Source organism: Arachis duranensis, chromosome 3 (genome assembly GCF_000817695.3).
Source record: "Arachis duranensis cultivar V14167 chromosome 3, aradu.V14167.gnm2.J7QH, whole genome shotgun sequence".
Lineage (NCBI taxonomy): Eukaryota > Viridiplantae > Streptophyta > Magnoliopsida > Fabales > Fabaceae > Arachis > Arachis duranensis.
Window position 1 is genome coordinate 9975273 of NC_029774.3, and position 18583 is coordinate 9993855.

The 18583-nt window shown below is 31.5% G+C and overlaps 1 protein-coding gene across 1 annotated transcript; it reads left to right on the forward strand.

Annotated features, from left to right (window-relative positions):
- Nucleotides 1–10516: 10516 nt before the first annotated feature.
- Nucleotides 10517–17375, forward strand: LOC107477451 (DNA topoisomerase 2-like). Its single transcript, XM_016097467.3, has 19 exons — nucleotides 10517–11120; nucleotides 11667–11959; nucleotides 12045–12111; nucleotides 12203–12473; nucleotides 12572–12771; nucleotides 12867–13076; nucleotides 13208–13321; nucleotides 13420–13530; nucleotides 13645–13809; nucleotides 13911–14252; nucleotides 14356–14489; nucleotides 14591–14939; nucleotides 15020–15206; nucleotides 15294–15343; nucleotides 15432–15857; nucleotides 15962–16139; nucleotides 16247–16311; nucleotides 16408–16471; nucleotides 16563–17375. The coding sequence occupies exons 1-19, from the start codon at nucleotides 10536–10538 to the stop codon at nucleotides 17201–17203; spliced, it is 4452 nt and encodes a 1483-aa protein (XP_015952953.1). The 5' UTR covers nucleotides 10517–10535; the 3' UTR covers nucleotides 17204–17375.
- The last annotated feature ends 1208 nt before the right edge of the window (nucleotides 17376–18583 follow it).

An 18583-nucleotide genomic window follows, 5' to 3' on the forward strand; every position in this document is an offset into this window, starting at 1 on the left:
AATTGAGGGTTTGTGTACATGTTCCATGCAATTTTTTACTCCTCTTTGCTTAATCGAAACCGAAGTCTTCATTCTCTTTTCTCTTCTTCAACCTTCTTCCACTTATTTAAAATTATAGAAAAACTTCAACTTCAATGACACAATGCCAAAAATTTTTGAATTAAAGATATTAATCGTCCTGAGTTTCATATTGATAATTATTTTAACTATATAAGTTTTTTTTTTTGATTCAGCAAAAATATTAGTGATAATATTAAAGATTAATGGTATTTATATTGATTAAATGATAGTTAACATATAGTAGTTAAAAATGTATTATTAGATTTAGTTAGCAAATATTGTTAACATAGGTTACATTAGGAATATATTTTTATTTTATTTAATAATTATTATTAGAATTATATGTTAGATATATTTAATTTTTATGAATTATTATTAGAAGCTAAATTATTATTGAAATAATTGAGTAAATTAATTAATTAATAATTTAATAAATTATTTATTATTATTAATAATATTAGAGTTATTGAAAATAAGATATACTATTTAAAATTTTTGGATAGCCTTGTATGTGTTATTATATATTATTTATGTATATGTGTGAATATAATAAAATAGAAATAATATAATAATATTATTATTAAAATTATTATTAATTATAATTTTATTTTGTTATTTGAGCAATTAATGGTAGTTTGTTAAATATAATTAAATTATGTTAGTGATAATAAATAATTATGTTTTTAAGGTTATAAATTGTGATAAAATAAGTAAATATAAAATAATTAATGAAAATTTTAATTATTTAGTATTTATAGATAAACTTTATTTGATGTAATATTTGGCTACATTTTGTGGAGCTTACAGATATTGACGTGTAACCATTTATTGTTGTCGGATTCGTACAATCCTATTGTGGATGAGTATTTACAGGAGATTGACTTTTATCACATTTTATATATTGGAATAATCAATGTCAACTGACAATGATAAACACTTTAATCGAGAGGTGGCATCCTAACACACATATATGTTTAGTTGGTGAGTGTGGTAAGACATTGAAAGATGTAGCTGTTATTCTCGGTCTTCCGACAAATGTCTTCCAATGACAGGAGTGACTATGAGTAGTCATAATGCCTTAGAGGCTGAATATTTACACCAGTTTAAGGTTTTACCTAGAAAGACATATTGTAGAAGAAGCTTTATAAAGTTGACGTGGCTTCGAAATATGAAATATCGTTTAGATTTGACTGATGAAAATGACATTCAGAGGTATGTGAAGTGTCACATCATGTTATTATTTGGGACAATTTTGTTTGGAGATAAGTTTGGGACAACGGTGTACTGAAAATTTTTGCCTTTGCTTTGCGACTTCGCCAAGATCAGAGAATTTAGTTGGGGATCAGCATACTAACACACTTGTATAAAGCACTAGATAGGGCATCTCATTTCGACTACAAGGAGATCAATGGTCCACTAACACTTTTGCTAACTTGGACTTGGATTCGTCTACCATTTCTTGCGCCAATTTCTAGCGGCCCCCGACTTTTTCCGCTTGAAAATAGGTAAAAATTATATAGTAACAACTTTAACTAAGTGTTGCACATTGTATTTTAATATTTAGGGTAAAAGTTTGTTAATGAAATAAATGATGTCAGATGTCGTAACTGGGAGCGTGCTGACAACCGACGCTATAGATTTTATTCTCTTACCCACTTTAGGAAGTCATTAGATGAACTGCAAGAAGGCCAAGTATGTTATCATGATATAAATGTCTGTTTTTGCTTGAACCTTATTATTATTTGATGTGTGATAATCTATTTCTTTTAATATGTCCAGTCTGTGTAGGAGGCTTATGGTGTTGATCGCATTGAGCCATACGTAATTTTTGTAGACATCCGTCAGCATTCAGTTGTGTGAAGCACTACAGTGCCATTGATATCATTTAAATGCATTGAGTGTCATACAACAAATAGATCTAGGAGACAATTTGGTTTAATTCAAGAAATTACACATCAAGAATATGATCTAGACAGAACACACAGAGAAGTCCTGACTGACACTAAAAATTTTGACTGATCCACCACCCATTCATTTTGGGTAATGCAATGGACGAATAGGTATAGTCCTGTTCTTATTGAGCTTTCCGTGCAACTACAGCTTACCTTAGAGATTTACATGTAATCGTACTGCGTAAAATATAGCAACCGTTTGAACTTGTCAGATTTTGTGGTGTAAGAAAACTAAGAGGAAAATCCAATGGGAATTAGGAAAATCAAGAGTAGCAGTCACACTCACCACCACTGCCACAGCAATAATCACAAGCTACATTGATCCAAGAGTCAGCTGAACATTTCTCAACCCCATATTTTCGTCACACACATTTTACACTACAATTTACTCCATCATACACATTACATCAGTAGTATTAGAGTGTTTCACAGTTTGACATAGCGGATGCAGTTTCATTTAGCCAACTATTTGGGTTCATGATTCTGGATCCATGTCAATCACAATCTAGCCAGCCACTGGGTATGACTCTGGATAGGAGGTCTTTGGATTCGAGATATCGATGCCGCGCTCCTTTAAAAAATTCTAGAGGAAGACTATCTGTTAACTCAAGTAAGAGTGACAAGGGTTGAGGGGTTGTAAATAGCGGAAACCCACGCTGTATTCCAATGGGTCTAATTAAGGAGAGCACCAAGAAAATTGATCACGAGACTGATGACTACCTAGTAGATCCCTCTGATGGTGATTACAAGGATGAGGACAATGATGCAGATGCTGGTTAGGAATCTGACAGTGACAATGACGACTGTGGTTATGCACCATGATTTGCATGCAATTTAGAGGTCACAAGTTTAGAAAAAACATGTCCAGCATTAATGTGAGCTCAACCTCAACTTTTTTCTTGGTGAACAACTCATTAAACCTATAAAATGTTGCCTTGATAAGTGCGGAGACTGGGAAATTGCACACCCCTTTAAGACCGAACTGATGCACTCTACTAGATTTCTAGTCATATGATCCATCAATATCCACAATTGAATGCCAAAGCATACTATTTACATGGGATCCGGTCCAGCCATTTAGTGTAAGTGTCACCTTGTTCGTGTAAATGCTAATAACACATCTCGTATCCGTGAACCGTCCTCGAATATCCTGCGATAAAAAAAGTATAAACACCAAGTATAAATGACATTCATCATAATGGTAACTATAACAATAACAAACTTCAATATATTCGAAATTGTCTATGTTGATGATAAGCTTTTGCAGGTACAGTGCCTTGAACTTGTTGAAAAAGTTCGACTCTATATGCCTGATGCAAAACATGTGAAAAGCTCTAGGAGGCGACCAAACTCTATTACTATGAACAATAGTTGAACTAATGGAGTCATGTCAATTAGAGATAATGTCCACACCATCCCGTATCACCACATGTTGTCGCAAGTTATTTAGACTAAAGTGTCACGCACCAAAAGTCTCTCCCTCTACAATGACAAATGCAACAGGAACAATATTGTTGTTACCATCATGTAAAACTGTAACTAATAGACAATTCTTATATTTTTCATACAAGTGAATCCCATCTACCTGGACAACTAATTTGTAATGTCTAAATACTTTAATACGAGGACAATAACTCCAAAAGACTCGATATAATACTCGGATATCAGTTACCAAATTATCTCCCTAGTACGTAGACATGGTTTCGAAATGAACTGCAACTGATGACTCCTTGTGACACATATGGACAAAACTTTATTTGTATGAAACTTTTCAACGTTCGAAAATTCTTTTACTGACTTTTGCTTTGCTAAAATTGCTTTGCGATAATTTACGGTATAATTGAACTTCGATTGTACTTTCGCAATGATTGATTTCACTTTTATAGAGGGGTTAGCCTCAACGACTTTATTATTTTTGCAATTGTATTAAAATTCAGCTTTGAATAGCCCTACAAAATAGTGACTCTGATACAAGTGTAATTTTCATTGTATCTCTTTATTTCTTAATAGTACTTTCAGTAGATCATACTAATTCTGATAAATCAATCACAACTTATGTTATATTGTGTACATTTGACATAATAAAATATCATTGATTCTGACTTATACAGCTAATAGTCTACACATCTGTGAATAGTTTTAATTGTCCTAATGACTGTCTCTTTGGTGCTAAATTCTATTCCCACTGTAAATTAGAGCGTTCAATTTATATTTATCTTTCACAATTAAGAAAATTGACCGGTCTGTTTTCTCTTTTGTAAAATTAAAAAAATGGAGCCACCACATCACTAGATATCACATCCCACTTTCATATCGTAACATAACACAATTGTAATCTTTATATCCAAAAAACGAGTCCGATATATGCTATTCTACTTATTATCCATTTTTGTTGGAGCTACTGTGTTATATTAACACACGAATATTTATGTTAGAATATAATTAGGATTAATTAGAATCAATTAATATTATTTAATATATTTGAATATTTATTATAAGAGATTATGTTTTTATTATTATAATTTTTTTAATATTTATAAATATCTTTTTATATTATATCATTTTAATCTCTTGTTTCTAACGATTTAAAAGGCTGCAAATTAATTGACACTATTTTCTTTTTTATTATTTCCGTTCCACTGTACATACTCCGACACATTTGTCTCCCATTGAGTGACCAACAAAGTATTGAACCTAATTTTTGTAGATTAAATAAACCATAGTTAATTAACGTTGCTGATCCTATCGGGTCTTTAATAAGGGAGGCGTGAAGTTTAATTATTTGTTGCCTATCTATGATTTTGATGTTTTTTTTTCTCATGTCAACATTAATTTCTTTATAAACAACATGCAACAAAGAAAATTTTAAACATGAAACTTTGAGTGAATTCGAATCTGATCTGTCGTGTTTTGAAAGGGTGGAGTTTCAATTATTTAATTAGATTTTGGAGTGGATATAGTACGGGCAGTAAATGAATATTTGAAATATTATTGAATTTTAATAGATTTAATTTGATGAATTTAAATCTTTGAGTAAAATATTATTTTTGTCTCCAGCGTTTGGAATACATTTTATTTGTGTCTTTAACTTTTAAATTATCCTATTTGTATCCTTAACGTTTATAAAAGTGATTCAATGTTATCCTACTATCAATTATACTAACAAATCAGATTATATTTTTCAATTATTCTCACTTATGTATTCATTCTCAATTAAGTTTCGATTGGATGTGTTCAATTTTAATATTATACCCACTATTTGTATTTAGATTTAATTATGTCCCTAAAAAGTGAATTATGTAAATGTTGCAGGAATTAGTTTCAATTTTTGATGAGCTATTTTTTCGGAGTAGATCATCGATTCTATCTCAGACATTTGTATTCTAATTTCAAGAAGAAAATTTTAAAACTCAAACTAAAGCGTTCATGATGTATAATTGACGGCAGGATAACATTAAATCACTTTTACAAACGTTAGGAATACAAATAAGACGATTTAAACGTTAGGGACACAAATAGGATTTACCCCAAACGTTGGAAACAAAAATTATTTTTTTAATTATTTTATATTTTATTTTTATAGACTATAAATTATATTTCAAATAGGAGAAATGTCATAAAAAAAATATATCATATTTAGATTGAAAGTGAGATAAACGAGATAAATATAAATCTGGTATTCGAAAATGAGTTTGTAAAGTACTTGCAGATATGAGTTTAGAGTAATAAATAAAATAGAGTAGTGTCAGGGGATTAATAATTTTTGTGATTTGTAACCATTAAATAATTATCAATGATATTTTTAATTATGTAAAATATTATTACCAAAGGATTTTAAATTATATTGAATTATAATCGATTTATTAGAACTAAATGTTTATTTTTGTTAAGTTCATTTTAATATGCATATGAGACTATATATTTTTATGAGGCTATATGCGTGTTTCATGAAGCTTTATGTTATTTTAAAATATTTGATTTTATTCAAATATGTATTTTTTTTAAGCATTGAAGTATTTGTTGTTACTCACTTATTTTGAAATTGTGAAATATGCTTGAAATGTCTTAAGATTGAGAAAATATGATTGAAAAGGATTTAGATGAAAAAGTATTATTTGATTTGGTTTGATACATTATATGTTTGAAGACAGAAGAATTTGTTATATTTGAAATTTTATGTTTTGAATTGGTTTGGGAGGCTCGTATTAGAAAATCGTAGTTAACGGCGGTTATGACGTTAACCTAGATGCATGTGGCTCAGACCTCAACTAGCAGGGGCGTTGCTAGCCTAACGTGTAGGCCACACGTTGGATCTGTTATTCCGTACAAACATGAGAGGAAAGGGCTACTCTTAGAGGTAGAGCCGCCCAAGTGTAGACTATTTGATTTGATTTCTGTATGAGAACTCCTTTATTGATTCACTCATTCATATAAATTATTATTTTTTAACTAAAATTATTTTTATAATAATATTTATATGATCTCATGTGAATTATAGATGTATTATCTAGTTACTGAGTTGCAAAACTCGTTCCGTTTTTTAAAAAATATTTTTAGGAATAAATACTTAAATATGTGAGTCCTTCTATTCAAGAATTATGATCTGCAATGGGTATTTATTTCTTGTTGAGTTCCTAAACGTTGTATGCTCCATATGTCACAGACAGGATTCAACCATTCTTAACTATTTTAACTTTTGTTAAAAATGTATAATTATTTATTTTAGAAATATTTATACAATATGTAATAATACCGTGAGAGTTTTAATTAGTTGTTTGATTATATAAAATTTTAGGTGTTCAATTATATGTAATTTTTGGATGTCCAATAATAATATAGAGTTTTTTATATTTTATTAAATGGTGTTTTGGATATTCAATTATATAGAGTTTTGGATATTAGCCCTTACATTTTTGAATGTTTTCATTTTTTCTATTTTATAATTAAGGTTTTTTTAGTTTTGAATGTTTTTAACATGGGTATCTTTCCATAACTTTTTGGTAGAGTTTTGGATTTTTTTTATATTAGATTTAGAATGTTCATTTAGATAATTTGACATTTTTAAATGCACCTTGGATTATTTAGGATTTTTATTGTTGAATGTTTAACTTGATTTTATTTGTTTTTTATTTGTTTAACAATGGCCGCCAAAGGGTGGTCGCCCAAAAGGTAGGAGTGAGTACGGGTTGCTGATATTCGACGTTCGAATTCGAATCGAACCAATTAAATTAGTTATAGAATCAACAGGTAATTGGATCCAACTCGAACCAAATCAATAATTTTTTTTAGTAATTGATTCGGGTAACGGTTTAGGAGTGCGGAACCCGAACCAACTCGAAAATCCGACTATATATTAATTAAATAAAAAATATAAATTTAAAATATATTTATGCCTTTTAATATATTTGGATTTTAATGTCTTTAGTGTTTAATATGTTTAGATTTTAATATGTTTAGTTTTTAATGTATTTGGTATTTAAAATATTTAGATTATTTCTATTAACAGTAACTGATCCAGAAAATTTTGATAGTGGGGGCAGAAAATTTTGATAGTGGGGGCGAAATATATATAAGATGATAATAATTTTTATAATAAAAATATTACGTTTACATAAAAAATTAGCTATCAAATTATCTACTATAAATTTTTGTATAAATACATATATCATTTAACTTATTTTTAATGTGTATTTTGTATTTCAAAATTTATATTTAAGATTTATTCTGTACAAGGATTATTTTATGTATACATAGCATAATTATTGTTATAATTATATTTTGTTACTGTAAAATATGATTAGATTTCAAAATATCTAATTATAAATTAAAATACTAAAATAGTAATTTAAATAATAACATATAATTTAAAATTTAATTTTTTATATTTCATATTTTAAAACCATGATAATATAATTAAAATGTCTTTTTTTTTGTATATGTGGTTAAACTATTATTTAAAATTTCACTTTCATATAATTAGCTCTTGATGATATTCATAGTTGAAAAAAGTTCATTTAATTAGTGTTGTTATTATGAAAAAAACTAAAGCTAATTTTAAAAGAAGAAATACAAATGGATAGATAATATTATTTCGAGTCGATTTCTAAGAAAGAACATCAATCTTATTTAAATTTGAAACTTGATCATTATAATGGACATCTAATATGAAGTTCTCAAATTGGCTATCAAGTGTCGAAAGTTGAATAAAAAATTATTGTGAGATTAAATTTAATAATTTAGTGGGGACAAATAAATATTATTATATACTACTCAATAAAATTTCAAATTGTAGTGGGGGCGCTTGCCTCCACACCCTAAGGAGTGGATCCGTTCCTATGATGTTTATTATACTTACAGAATTTTTTAAATAAAAATTTTGTTTTTTTAATTCTTTTTTTTATAAATTTTTGTTTCATCGAATACTCAATTATCTAAACTGAATTAATCTATTTTTAATTGATTTAATTTTGTTCAGATATACAAATAAAAAAATGTAAATTCAAACTAATAAATCGAATCAATTATAATTCAATTAATTTGATTCTAATTTCACCTTAAATCCAAATTAATATGACCCATACTCATCTCTAAAAAATGAGGTTGTAGTCCTCGTGGTAATAAGAGTGGTATTGAGAAGAAAAAAAAAATTGAGGTGAGAAGAGATAATAAGTGTAAAGATAAAATAGAAGTTTTCTATATAAAGTATGAACTAACACAAATACAACACAACAAAACACATACGGAGATGTTAATTTCAAATTTTTGTTAAATATAAAAACACAACACATATATAAAATATAAAGAGTTTTGTAGATAAATTATAATAATATCTTTATATTGTATTAATAATATTTTTTTATCAAAGTAGATTCGAATTCACAACCTCTTAATTAAATATGGAGAGACTATGCTATTTGAGCTATTACTCATTGGTAAATATTCTTTATATTTATTAACTTACATTTGAACACAAAAAATATATGTCAACAAATATTACGTATAAATTAAAATATATAAAATACATGAACATAATTGAACAAAATATATGTACTTTATAGAAAGAAAAATGTCAGAGACCAGTAAATTTTGTAATTTGTAATTATTAATTAATTATTATTAATATTTTTAATAGTGTAAAATTATATCTAATAATATCAAATTATTTATTTTTTTAGTTAAATGCCGATCAAATTTTAATTAAAATGCTGGTCTTTTAAATTTTTTCTTATGAAAAAAAAAAGTGATCATGGTGATTACTAAAAATTAGTTTCTTAGGTTCAACTCTTTAATTAAAATACCATGTGCTTATCTTCTATCGCCTTGAACTTGATAGCTGAAAGCTAGGGCATGTGCTTTTGGGTTGGGTGTGATAAGCTATTGTGTATTGACTATTGAATGACCATTGAGCTCTACGGTCCCGTACTATGGAACAATGGAACATGGTCATACCTACTACCTAGAATCCAGTTCCAATTAAAAAATGGTGGATCCAATTTTTATAAGTATATATTCTATTTTTTATTTAGTATTTTTAATAAAAAATGACTCGCTTTAGAATGGTAAAAAACCTACTAAAATAGAGATCTTTCAAATATTCTGTTAAATTGTATTGTGTTAGATTTATTATTTTGTGTTATTTTTTGTCAAATTTTTCAAATTTTTTTTATTAATACCCACTTGAATATCTATTATCTACATAAATATGCCTTCCTATAAATGGAGATGGAATGAAGATATTTTTTTCTGATAGGTTGGGTGACCGGAGAGAGATATCTATCTACGAATAGAAGTAAAGTTAGCCCATATTTGTGAAGGGGTCAAGTTTTATCTTTTATGGTAAAAAAAAATAATAGTCATTAATTAGTAGATAAAGAAAAGAAAACTTAGATAAAGTCTCACTCAAATAAAGGTTATCCCATAGAAAAGCCTTTAGATATTTTTCCGTGACTGACTTCTAAGTCCTTTATTTTCAATAGAACTTGATAAAAAAAAAGACAAAAAGTCCAAATATTTATCAATAATTGTATAACTTGGCGGAAAAACACCTGACACAAAAAAAAAAGGAGAGACAAATTTGATAATATTTAGAAACTGATTAATAAAATTCTCATAATACTTAAAAAAATAAAGATGAATAAAAAATAATTCTTAAAAAAATAAATTCTCATAATATCAACAACAAATTTGATGATATTTAAAAAAAAACAAAGATTAATAAAAAAAATATTAAAAAGAAAAAAGAAAACTAGAAAAGGGGTAAACTTTTTTTTTTTGGTATTATCAGAAAAGGGAGATTAAGAGAATGAGGTGGCCCATTTAGCCCGCCATCGCCACACCGAGTAACTAATCAGTAACCACATCCGTTGGATACACTAAATAAAATTACACCCGTTAGATTCAATTCCCGCCCAATATCACAGATTCAATTCAGTTTCAAACCCCACACACCTTACCGTTAAGTTCCATTTCTGCATATTCAAATTTCGTAGATCATCAATCCTTCACTCTTTTCTCTCTTCTGCCATGGAATCGCAGCCGAAGAAGCGACCGCTACAGAGCAGCAACAATGCAAACATCCCAACCGCCACCGCAGGCAATGGCAACGGCGACGGCAAAACCATTGAAGAAATGTATCAGAAGAAGACGCAGCTGGAGCACATTCTTCTCCGCCCTGACACCTACGTCGGATCCATAGAGAAGCACACACAGTCCCTATGGGTTTACAGCGAGAACAATGAGATGGTACACCGATCCATCACCTACGTCCCTGGCCTCTACAAGATCTTCGACGAGATCCTCGTTAACGCTGCAGATAACAAGCAGAGAGATCCGTCCATGAACTCCGTTAAGGTTACAATTGACGCCGAGGAGAATCTCATAACGGTTTTTAATAACGGAGACGGAGTTCCCGTTGAGATCCATCAAGAGGAGAAGGTATATGTGCCGGAGCTTATCTTTGGACACTTGCTGACGAGTAGCAACTACGACGATAACGTGAAGAAGACCACCGGTGGAAGAAACGGTTATGGCGCCAAGTTGACGAACATCTTCTCGACGCAATTCATAATCGAGACTGCTGACGGAAAGCGACAGAAGAAGTACAAGCAGGTAAGTTTCAGCGCTATGTTTCTTTGATAGTTTATTTTGTTTTGATTTTCGGTTTTTGAATATGAGGAGTCGGTTTAAGTTGGATATTAGGGATTAAGAATTGACATAACTTCAAGCTTATTCAATTTTGCCAACTACCTGTGGTTCTGGTTATTGAATGTTCATTGTTCTGTATGAATTAGTGTGTTAGAGTCTCTTGATCCTCGTTTAGGCTAAATTACACAGTGAATTTTGTTATTTAACGTGGAGAATTGTTTTAATTTGGAACTTTAGCGATCCTGTCCATCAATTTACTTTGGTTTTTGGATATTGAATATGCAAAATGGTTTAAACTGAAATTTGGTTACTTAGCGATTCTGTTCATCAAATTACAGTTAATTTTGTTTATTTAATGTGAAAAATGAATTTAATACTTTAATTTCAACACCTACGAACTTTGTTTATCAATTCAGTGTTAGTTTTTGTTATTGAATGGTTTATGTTCTGTGTATGAGCTTTTTTGGAGTGACTTTGAAAGCGTGCTTGGCTTAAATGGTTTTCTTGAAGGTGTTCTCGGAAAATATGGGGAAGAAATCAGAGCCATCAATAACGAAGTGCAAAGTAGGTGAGAATTGGACCAAGGTTTCATTTAAACCTGATTTGGATAAGTTCAAGATGAGCTATTTGGAAGAGGATGTTGTTGCTTTGATGAAGAAGAGGGTGGTTGACTTGGCTGGGTGCCTTGGGAAAACTGTCAAGGTTGAACTCAATGGCCAATTGATTCGTATAAAGTCCTTTCGTGAATATGCTGATCTCTATCTGAAGTCCGCTGAGAAAAACCGACCAGTTCCCCTTCCAAGGTTCCTCTCTTTGAAATTTAGCTTGTACACTGTTGTTTTTTACATTATTATATCATTCTTATGTGAGTTTGCTATATTTCAACAGGATTCACGCAAAAGTGGGTGATAGGTGGGAGATTTGTGTAAGTCTAAGCGATGGACAGTTTCAACAGGTAACTAAAGAGCTCATGGAGTGAAGTGATGTAGGCGTGTCCATTGTCATTATTATTAATTTTAGTCTGATGTTGTGATTGTTGTTTCCAGGTCAGCTTTGTGAATTCAATTGCCACAATCAAGGGTGGTACTCACGTTGATTATGTTACTAATCAGATCACAAGCTATGTGATGAATAAAGTGAATAAGAAAAAAAAGGATGCCAATGTTAAGGCGCACAATGTCAAGAATCATTTATGGGTTTTTGTCAATGCTCTCATTGACAATCCTGCCTTTGATTCCCAAACTAAAGAAACTCTTACAACTCGTCAAAATAGTTTTGGTTCAAAATGTGATATCCCAGAATCAATGCTGAAAGAAGGTTTATCATCCTAGCAGCCCATGTGTTATCTCCATTTTTGTAATATACTCAGGTTGTAGGAATTACTGTTTTACACTTGATTTCACGAATTTATGCAGTTACAAATTCTGGGATAATGGATATCCTCCTATCATGGGCTGATTTTAAACAAAGCAAAGATTTGAAGAAATCTGATGGAACAAAGTCTCAAAGAGTTCGTGGGATTGTAAAGCTAGAGGATGCTAATGATGCAGGAGGAAAGAGCTCAGATAAGTGCACCTTGATATTGACAGAGGGTGATTCTGCTAAGGCCCTTGCGGTACGTTTTTATAGTTTCTAAATAATTTATGGCCAAACTTTGTTGGTGTCAATTCCAGAAAGGCAGAAACATGATATACTTGATTATATGTGAAGATGGCCGGGCTCTCTGTAGTTGGCCGAGATCATTATGGCGTGTTTCCTTTGAGAGGCAAATTACTCAATGTGCGGGAAGCCAGCAGCAAACAGATACTTGAAAATGAAGAAATTCAAAATATCAAGAAAATTCTTGGACTGCAGCAAAACAAGGAGTATACCAACGTCAAGTCTTTAAGATACGGTCATTTGATGATAATGGCTGATCAGGTCATCTACTTGTGATCTTATACTTTATGTGCTCTTTTTTTGTTTCGGTATAACCTTTCGTACTAGACACATTTACTGTATATGCTGTGGCTACGGACCGTCAGATTGGCTAAACTTGATTCACTTTTCAGGATTTTGATGGTTCGCACATCAAAGGGTTACTAATAAACTTCATTCATTCATTTTGGCCGTCACTACTAAAAGTTCCTACATTCATGGTTGAATTTACTACTCCTATAATAAGGGTTAGTATGGCTGATCCTTTTATTGAGTAGCCATTTAGTACTATTTATTATTTTAATGGTCCTTTATCTTCGAATATTTTCTCTTGCTTTTTCATCAGGCTACTCACTCAAACGGGACAAAATTATCATTTTATTCGATGCCTGATTATGAGTCCTGGAGAGAAAGTTTGGGAAACAGTGCAAGTGGTTGGAAGATAAAATATTACAAGGTTTGTTGCTGTAACTTGTAAGAATTAAGAACTTCTTTCTCTTGTAGGATACAATTTCCAAATGCTCAAAGCTTTTATGTTATATGCATTGATTTATGCTTTTGTTCTCCATAGGGTCTGGGTACAAGCACTCCTCAAGAAGGTAGAGAGTACTTTCGAGATCTTGAAAAACACAGGAAGGACTTTGTTTGGGAAGATGACTATGATGGGGACGCAATTGAGCTGGCATTTAGTAAGAAGAAAGCTGAAGATAGAAAGACATGGATTCGTAACTTTGAGGTTTGAAGTGTTACACTTTTGTTTATGTAGTGCATACTATAAAGAGACTATTGTTCTGGAGTGTATTAGCTGATGAAAATATGCAAACTTTGTTGTTGCAGCCTGGCACTTGCCGTGATCATAGGGCAAAGCATATAAGTTACAGAGACTTTGTTGACAAAGAGCTAATACTCTTCTCCAGGGCAGATCTCCAAAGGTCCATTCCCTCGATGATTGATGGCCTCAAGCCCAGTCAAAGGAAGATTCTTTTTTGCTCATTTAAAAAGAAGTTGACCAAAGAAATAAAAGTAGCCCAGTTCATTGGTTATGTGTCTGAGCAGTCAGCATACCACCATGGAGAGCAAAGTCTTGCTAGCACCATCATCGGAATGGCACAGGATTTTGTTGGCAGCAACAACATTAACCTTCTTAAACCAAATGGTCAATTTGGTACACGTAACTTGGTAAGGTTAACCTGTTTATGACTTTTAATACATTGTTCATGTTGTAATCTTCTGTGTTTCTGTATTGCTTCAAATTTTATATGTTGATGTTTGGCTGTTGCAGGGTGGTAAAGATCATGCAAGTGCTAGGTACATCTACACAGAACTAAATCCTATTACTCGGCGCCTCTTCCCCGAAGATGATGATAACCTTGTTGACTACTTGAACGAGGATGGGAAGTCAATTGAACCGAATTGGTATTCTGTTACCTCCGTATTTTATTAATGAACTCTTATTTTCTTTACTTGATTTTTAAGGAATTTAATGTGTGGAACTTTTAAAAAATTTCCCCTTGCAGGTATATACCTGTTATACCATTGGTTCTCGTAAATGGAAGTGAGGGTATTGGGGTTGGCTGGAGTTCTTACATTCCTAATTATAATCCAAGAGAGATTATTGCCAATGTCAGGCGCATGATGAATGGTGAGACGATGATTCCAATGGATCCATGGTATAGAGGATACAAAGGAACCATTGAGAAAAGTGCCAAGGAAGGTGGGTACATAGTCAATGGCATGGTGGAGGAAATAAATGAGCAGACTTTCAGGATCACAGAGCTGCCTATCCGTAAGTGGACTCAGGATTATAAACAGTTCCTTGAATCTCTAACTGATGGGTCACCTACTGTAAAGGATCCTCTCATTGAGGTAAACCGACATAAGCATTTTGTCATACTATACGCAGTAAGTGTTGAGCCTTCTTTAAAGGTAAATTTTCCGTTTTGCAGGATTTCAGGCAGAATGGTGATGATGCTACCATTGACATAGAAGTCCGAATGAAGCTGGAAAAAGTACCAATGGTCATGCAAGAGGGGTTGTTGAAGAAATTTAAATTGTCCAGTTCTATTAGCACAAGCAACATGCATCTTTTTGATGCAGAAGGGAAGATTAAGAAATATGACAACCCAGAACAAAGTATAGCCTTCAGAGTTCGCAGTTGTCTTGATTATCTTATTTCCATTGTGGTTTTTACCGCTAATTATGTCCTTTTAATTTTTGCAGTTCTTGAAGAATTCTTTCCTCTTAGGCTGGAGTATTATGTGAGAAGGAAGGTGAGTTATGGACATGGGAACAGGTATTTTACTCTGACACCAAGCATTTAAGTGAGCAAGAACTGAAATGCTATTTGTCACGATGCAGAAATATAAACTGGATAATCTTGAACGAGTTTTGTTGACACTGGATAACAAAGTGAGGTTTATATTAGGGGTTGTTAATGGAGAGATTATTGTGAGCAATAGGAGAAAAGCTGATTTGTTGATAGAGCTGAAGCAGAAGGGTTTCACTCCCATGCCAAGGAAAGGTAAATCTGCAGAACCACAAGTTGCTGGGGACAATGATGACAATCCCGAAGAGCAGGAAACCGAGTCTGTCAATGTTGAAGGAGCAAGAGTTGGCGACTATGAATATTTACTATCCATGCCAATTGGAACTTTAACACTCGAAAGTGTTCAGAAGCTACTAGCAGAAAAAGATGAAAAGGAGAAGGAGTATGAGATTTTGAAGGCAACACCACCAAAGTCCATGTGGATGGAGGATCTGGATCAGCTCGAGAAGAAACTGGATGTAAGACACTAAAGACAGTTCCTTAATATCATTACTTAATTGATATTGATCCTTCATATTTGATTACATTAATCTTACTATTATCTTTTGTTGCTTCCATCAAGGAACTGGAGACCAAAGAAGCAGAGGAAGAACGAAAGAGATCGAGTCAAGCAAACAAAAAGACATCTACTCGTGCTGTTACCACAAAAGCATCTAAGAAACCACGGCAGAAGAATATTAAGAAGGCCAACGTTATTGAGGAGGAAGCCGAAGACATATCGAATTCCTCAATGGAAAGAGGTAGGCCTGCGTTGTTAGAAGTGACTTTCAATATACAATGCATAATTATTATGTTGACTTCTGAATTTCGATCTTCACTTTAAATTCTCCCTTCTGCAATTTATCAGAGAATGCTCCTGAGGTCGCTAAACCGAAAGGCAGGGTTGGTTCCAAAAAAGAGCCTATAAAAATGGTATGCCAAGTTCAAGGTTTTTCACATTGTATTCTGTATATGTGTTGATTGATAATTGATATTGAGCACTTATTGTCTTTACATGCTTATTATCAGGTTGATGAAGAAATTCAGTCTCTTCAAGAACGCCTTGCTGCATATAACTTTGCAGCATCTGCAGGTAAAGTAAACTATAATGTAACAGTGCAATTAAAATGATTTGTATATCTGAGAATTCCACGAGGTACTCATCCTCGTTTTTGCTTAAACAGCCATGCAATTTGAGCAATCAGCTGATGATAATGTTGCGAAGAAAGAGTACAACAAAAGGGGTGGCGCCAAAAAGAAGGCATCGTCTAACTTAGTGTTGGACATTTCTGGTAGTGACAATGATGAGAATGATGATGGAGACTTAGAAAGACAACAGCCGGCCGCTCCGGAAGCAGTGAAAAAGAAGGGTGGGAGAAAACCTGCTGCCCAGAATGCGAAGAAGCCTCCTGCAACCATCCGGAAGAGAGGTGCAAGCAAAAAGGAATCTGAGTTACTTGGACAGAAATTCATAACTGATATGTTGAAGCCAGCCGAAAGTTCAGGGAATTCTTCGCCGGAGAAGAAGGTGAGGAAGATGAGGGAGTCTCCATTCAACAAGAAGAGTGGTTCTGTGCTAAGTAATGCGCAAAAAGAAGGAACTGGCAGTGGGGAAATGTCTTTTGGTTCTGCTTCTTCAGCCTCAGCGAGCATTATGGAGGAAGTGATTGAGGCAGCGCCATCTGCAGTAAGAAATAGACCTCAGCGAGCTAATAGGACGCAAGCCAAATACGTGATGAGCGAATCCGAAAGTGACAACGATGATGATGATGATGATGATGATGCTAACGCAACCGATGATTCTGACTTCAACGAGGATGAATAATCCATCCATCTAAAACTATATATGTGATCTGTAACATGGTTACATATCCCTTTTAGGCTTGTATAGCCCACTGATCTGTGACTCGCGGATCCGTACCTTGACGTGGCATGGTTAATTCACTTTCCAGAAGTTTATAGTTTGCAAAAGTTAATCAAAACGGTATATAGAGAAACTTAAACTACAATATATGTATATAGTTTTAGATAACTAGAATAATAACAGAAGAGTTTTTGTTTTACAATTAGTATTTTACACAATATATATCATTTTTAAAATAACAAATTATATAAAAATAAATTCTAAAGTATGATATAGATAAAAATTATATATACTTTATATTTTATATGAATTTAATTTTGGTGCATTGTCAATATTAAAATAATTTTATATGTATATTTATCTATACAATACTATGTTAGCAAAATAAATATTTCTTATATAAGTAATATTAGATAATTAACTTTTTTTTAGTTAAAGTTAGTTAATTTTTTAAGAAAAAATTTGTTTGTTTTAAATTTTAAATTATAAACTTAAATACTGTTATCCATCAATTAAATTCTTTTTATATATTAAAATTTTTTATTATGTAGAATTTTTTAAAGAAAATATTTTAAGAAATCATTTTTTTCCCTTATTTTGTTTACTCGAGAATTTTATACATTGAGAAGACTTCGTATAATCAATACTCGTATACTGTTATATATATGGCAAATTCTTAAGTGTAGATGATATCAAAATATCTACATGTATAGATTTAATTTTGTTGAATCTCTGGATGACAGTTGTAAGGAACAAAGATTGACTCCTACCAGTAGTCCAGTATTGACAGCGTGACTCTTTCACCTCAGAAAGGCACTTCTATTACCTAATCTTTGCTAATGATCATTATTAAGAAAAATGGTTCTTTTTAATTTTTTTTAATTGTTTAATAAAGTATGATATCTCACTTTATATTTTGTATATGAGATAAAAAAAAAGATGAAAAAAATATTAAATAATAAAAGATGATATTTTATTAAAAAATTTATAAAAAAAAAATCCACTCCTAAATTTAAGGAACTGAATGGTTACATTTTTTCTTTTGGTTGAGGTTTCTCTCATTAATGTCTTTTTTGAGTAAATAGACTGAAAAATTAGTTTTGGTAAAAACAGTTTTTTAAATGTTTGCCTAATTCATTACCACCATTTTTCCATACCATGAATTATTCAATGGTTATATGCTTTTTTAATTCACAACTTATTTTGTTGTTAAATTTTTTTTTTTGAATATGTGCCGGATGATCTAGATTCATATTCATAGCAATAATAGTACTTATAATATTAATATTAATCACAAATATTACTACATTGATAATAATATTTTGAATAATAGTACAAATA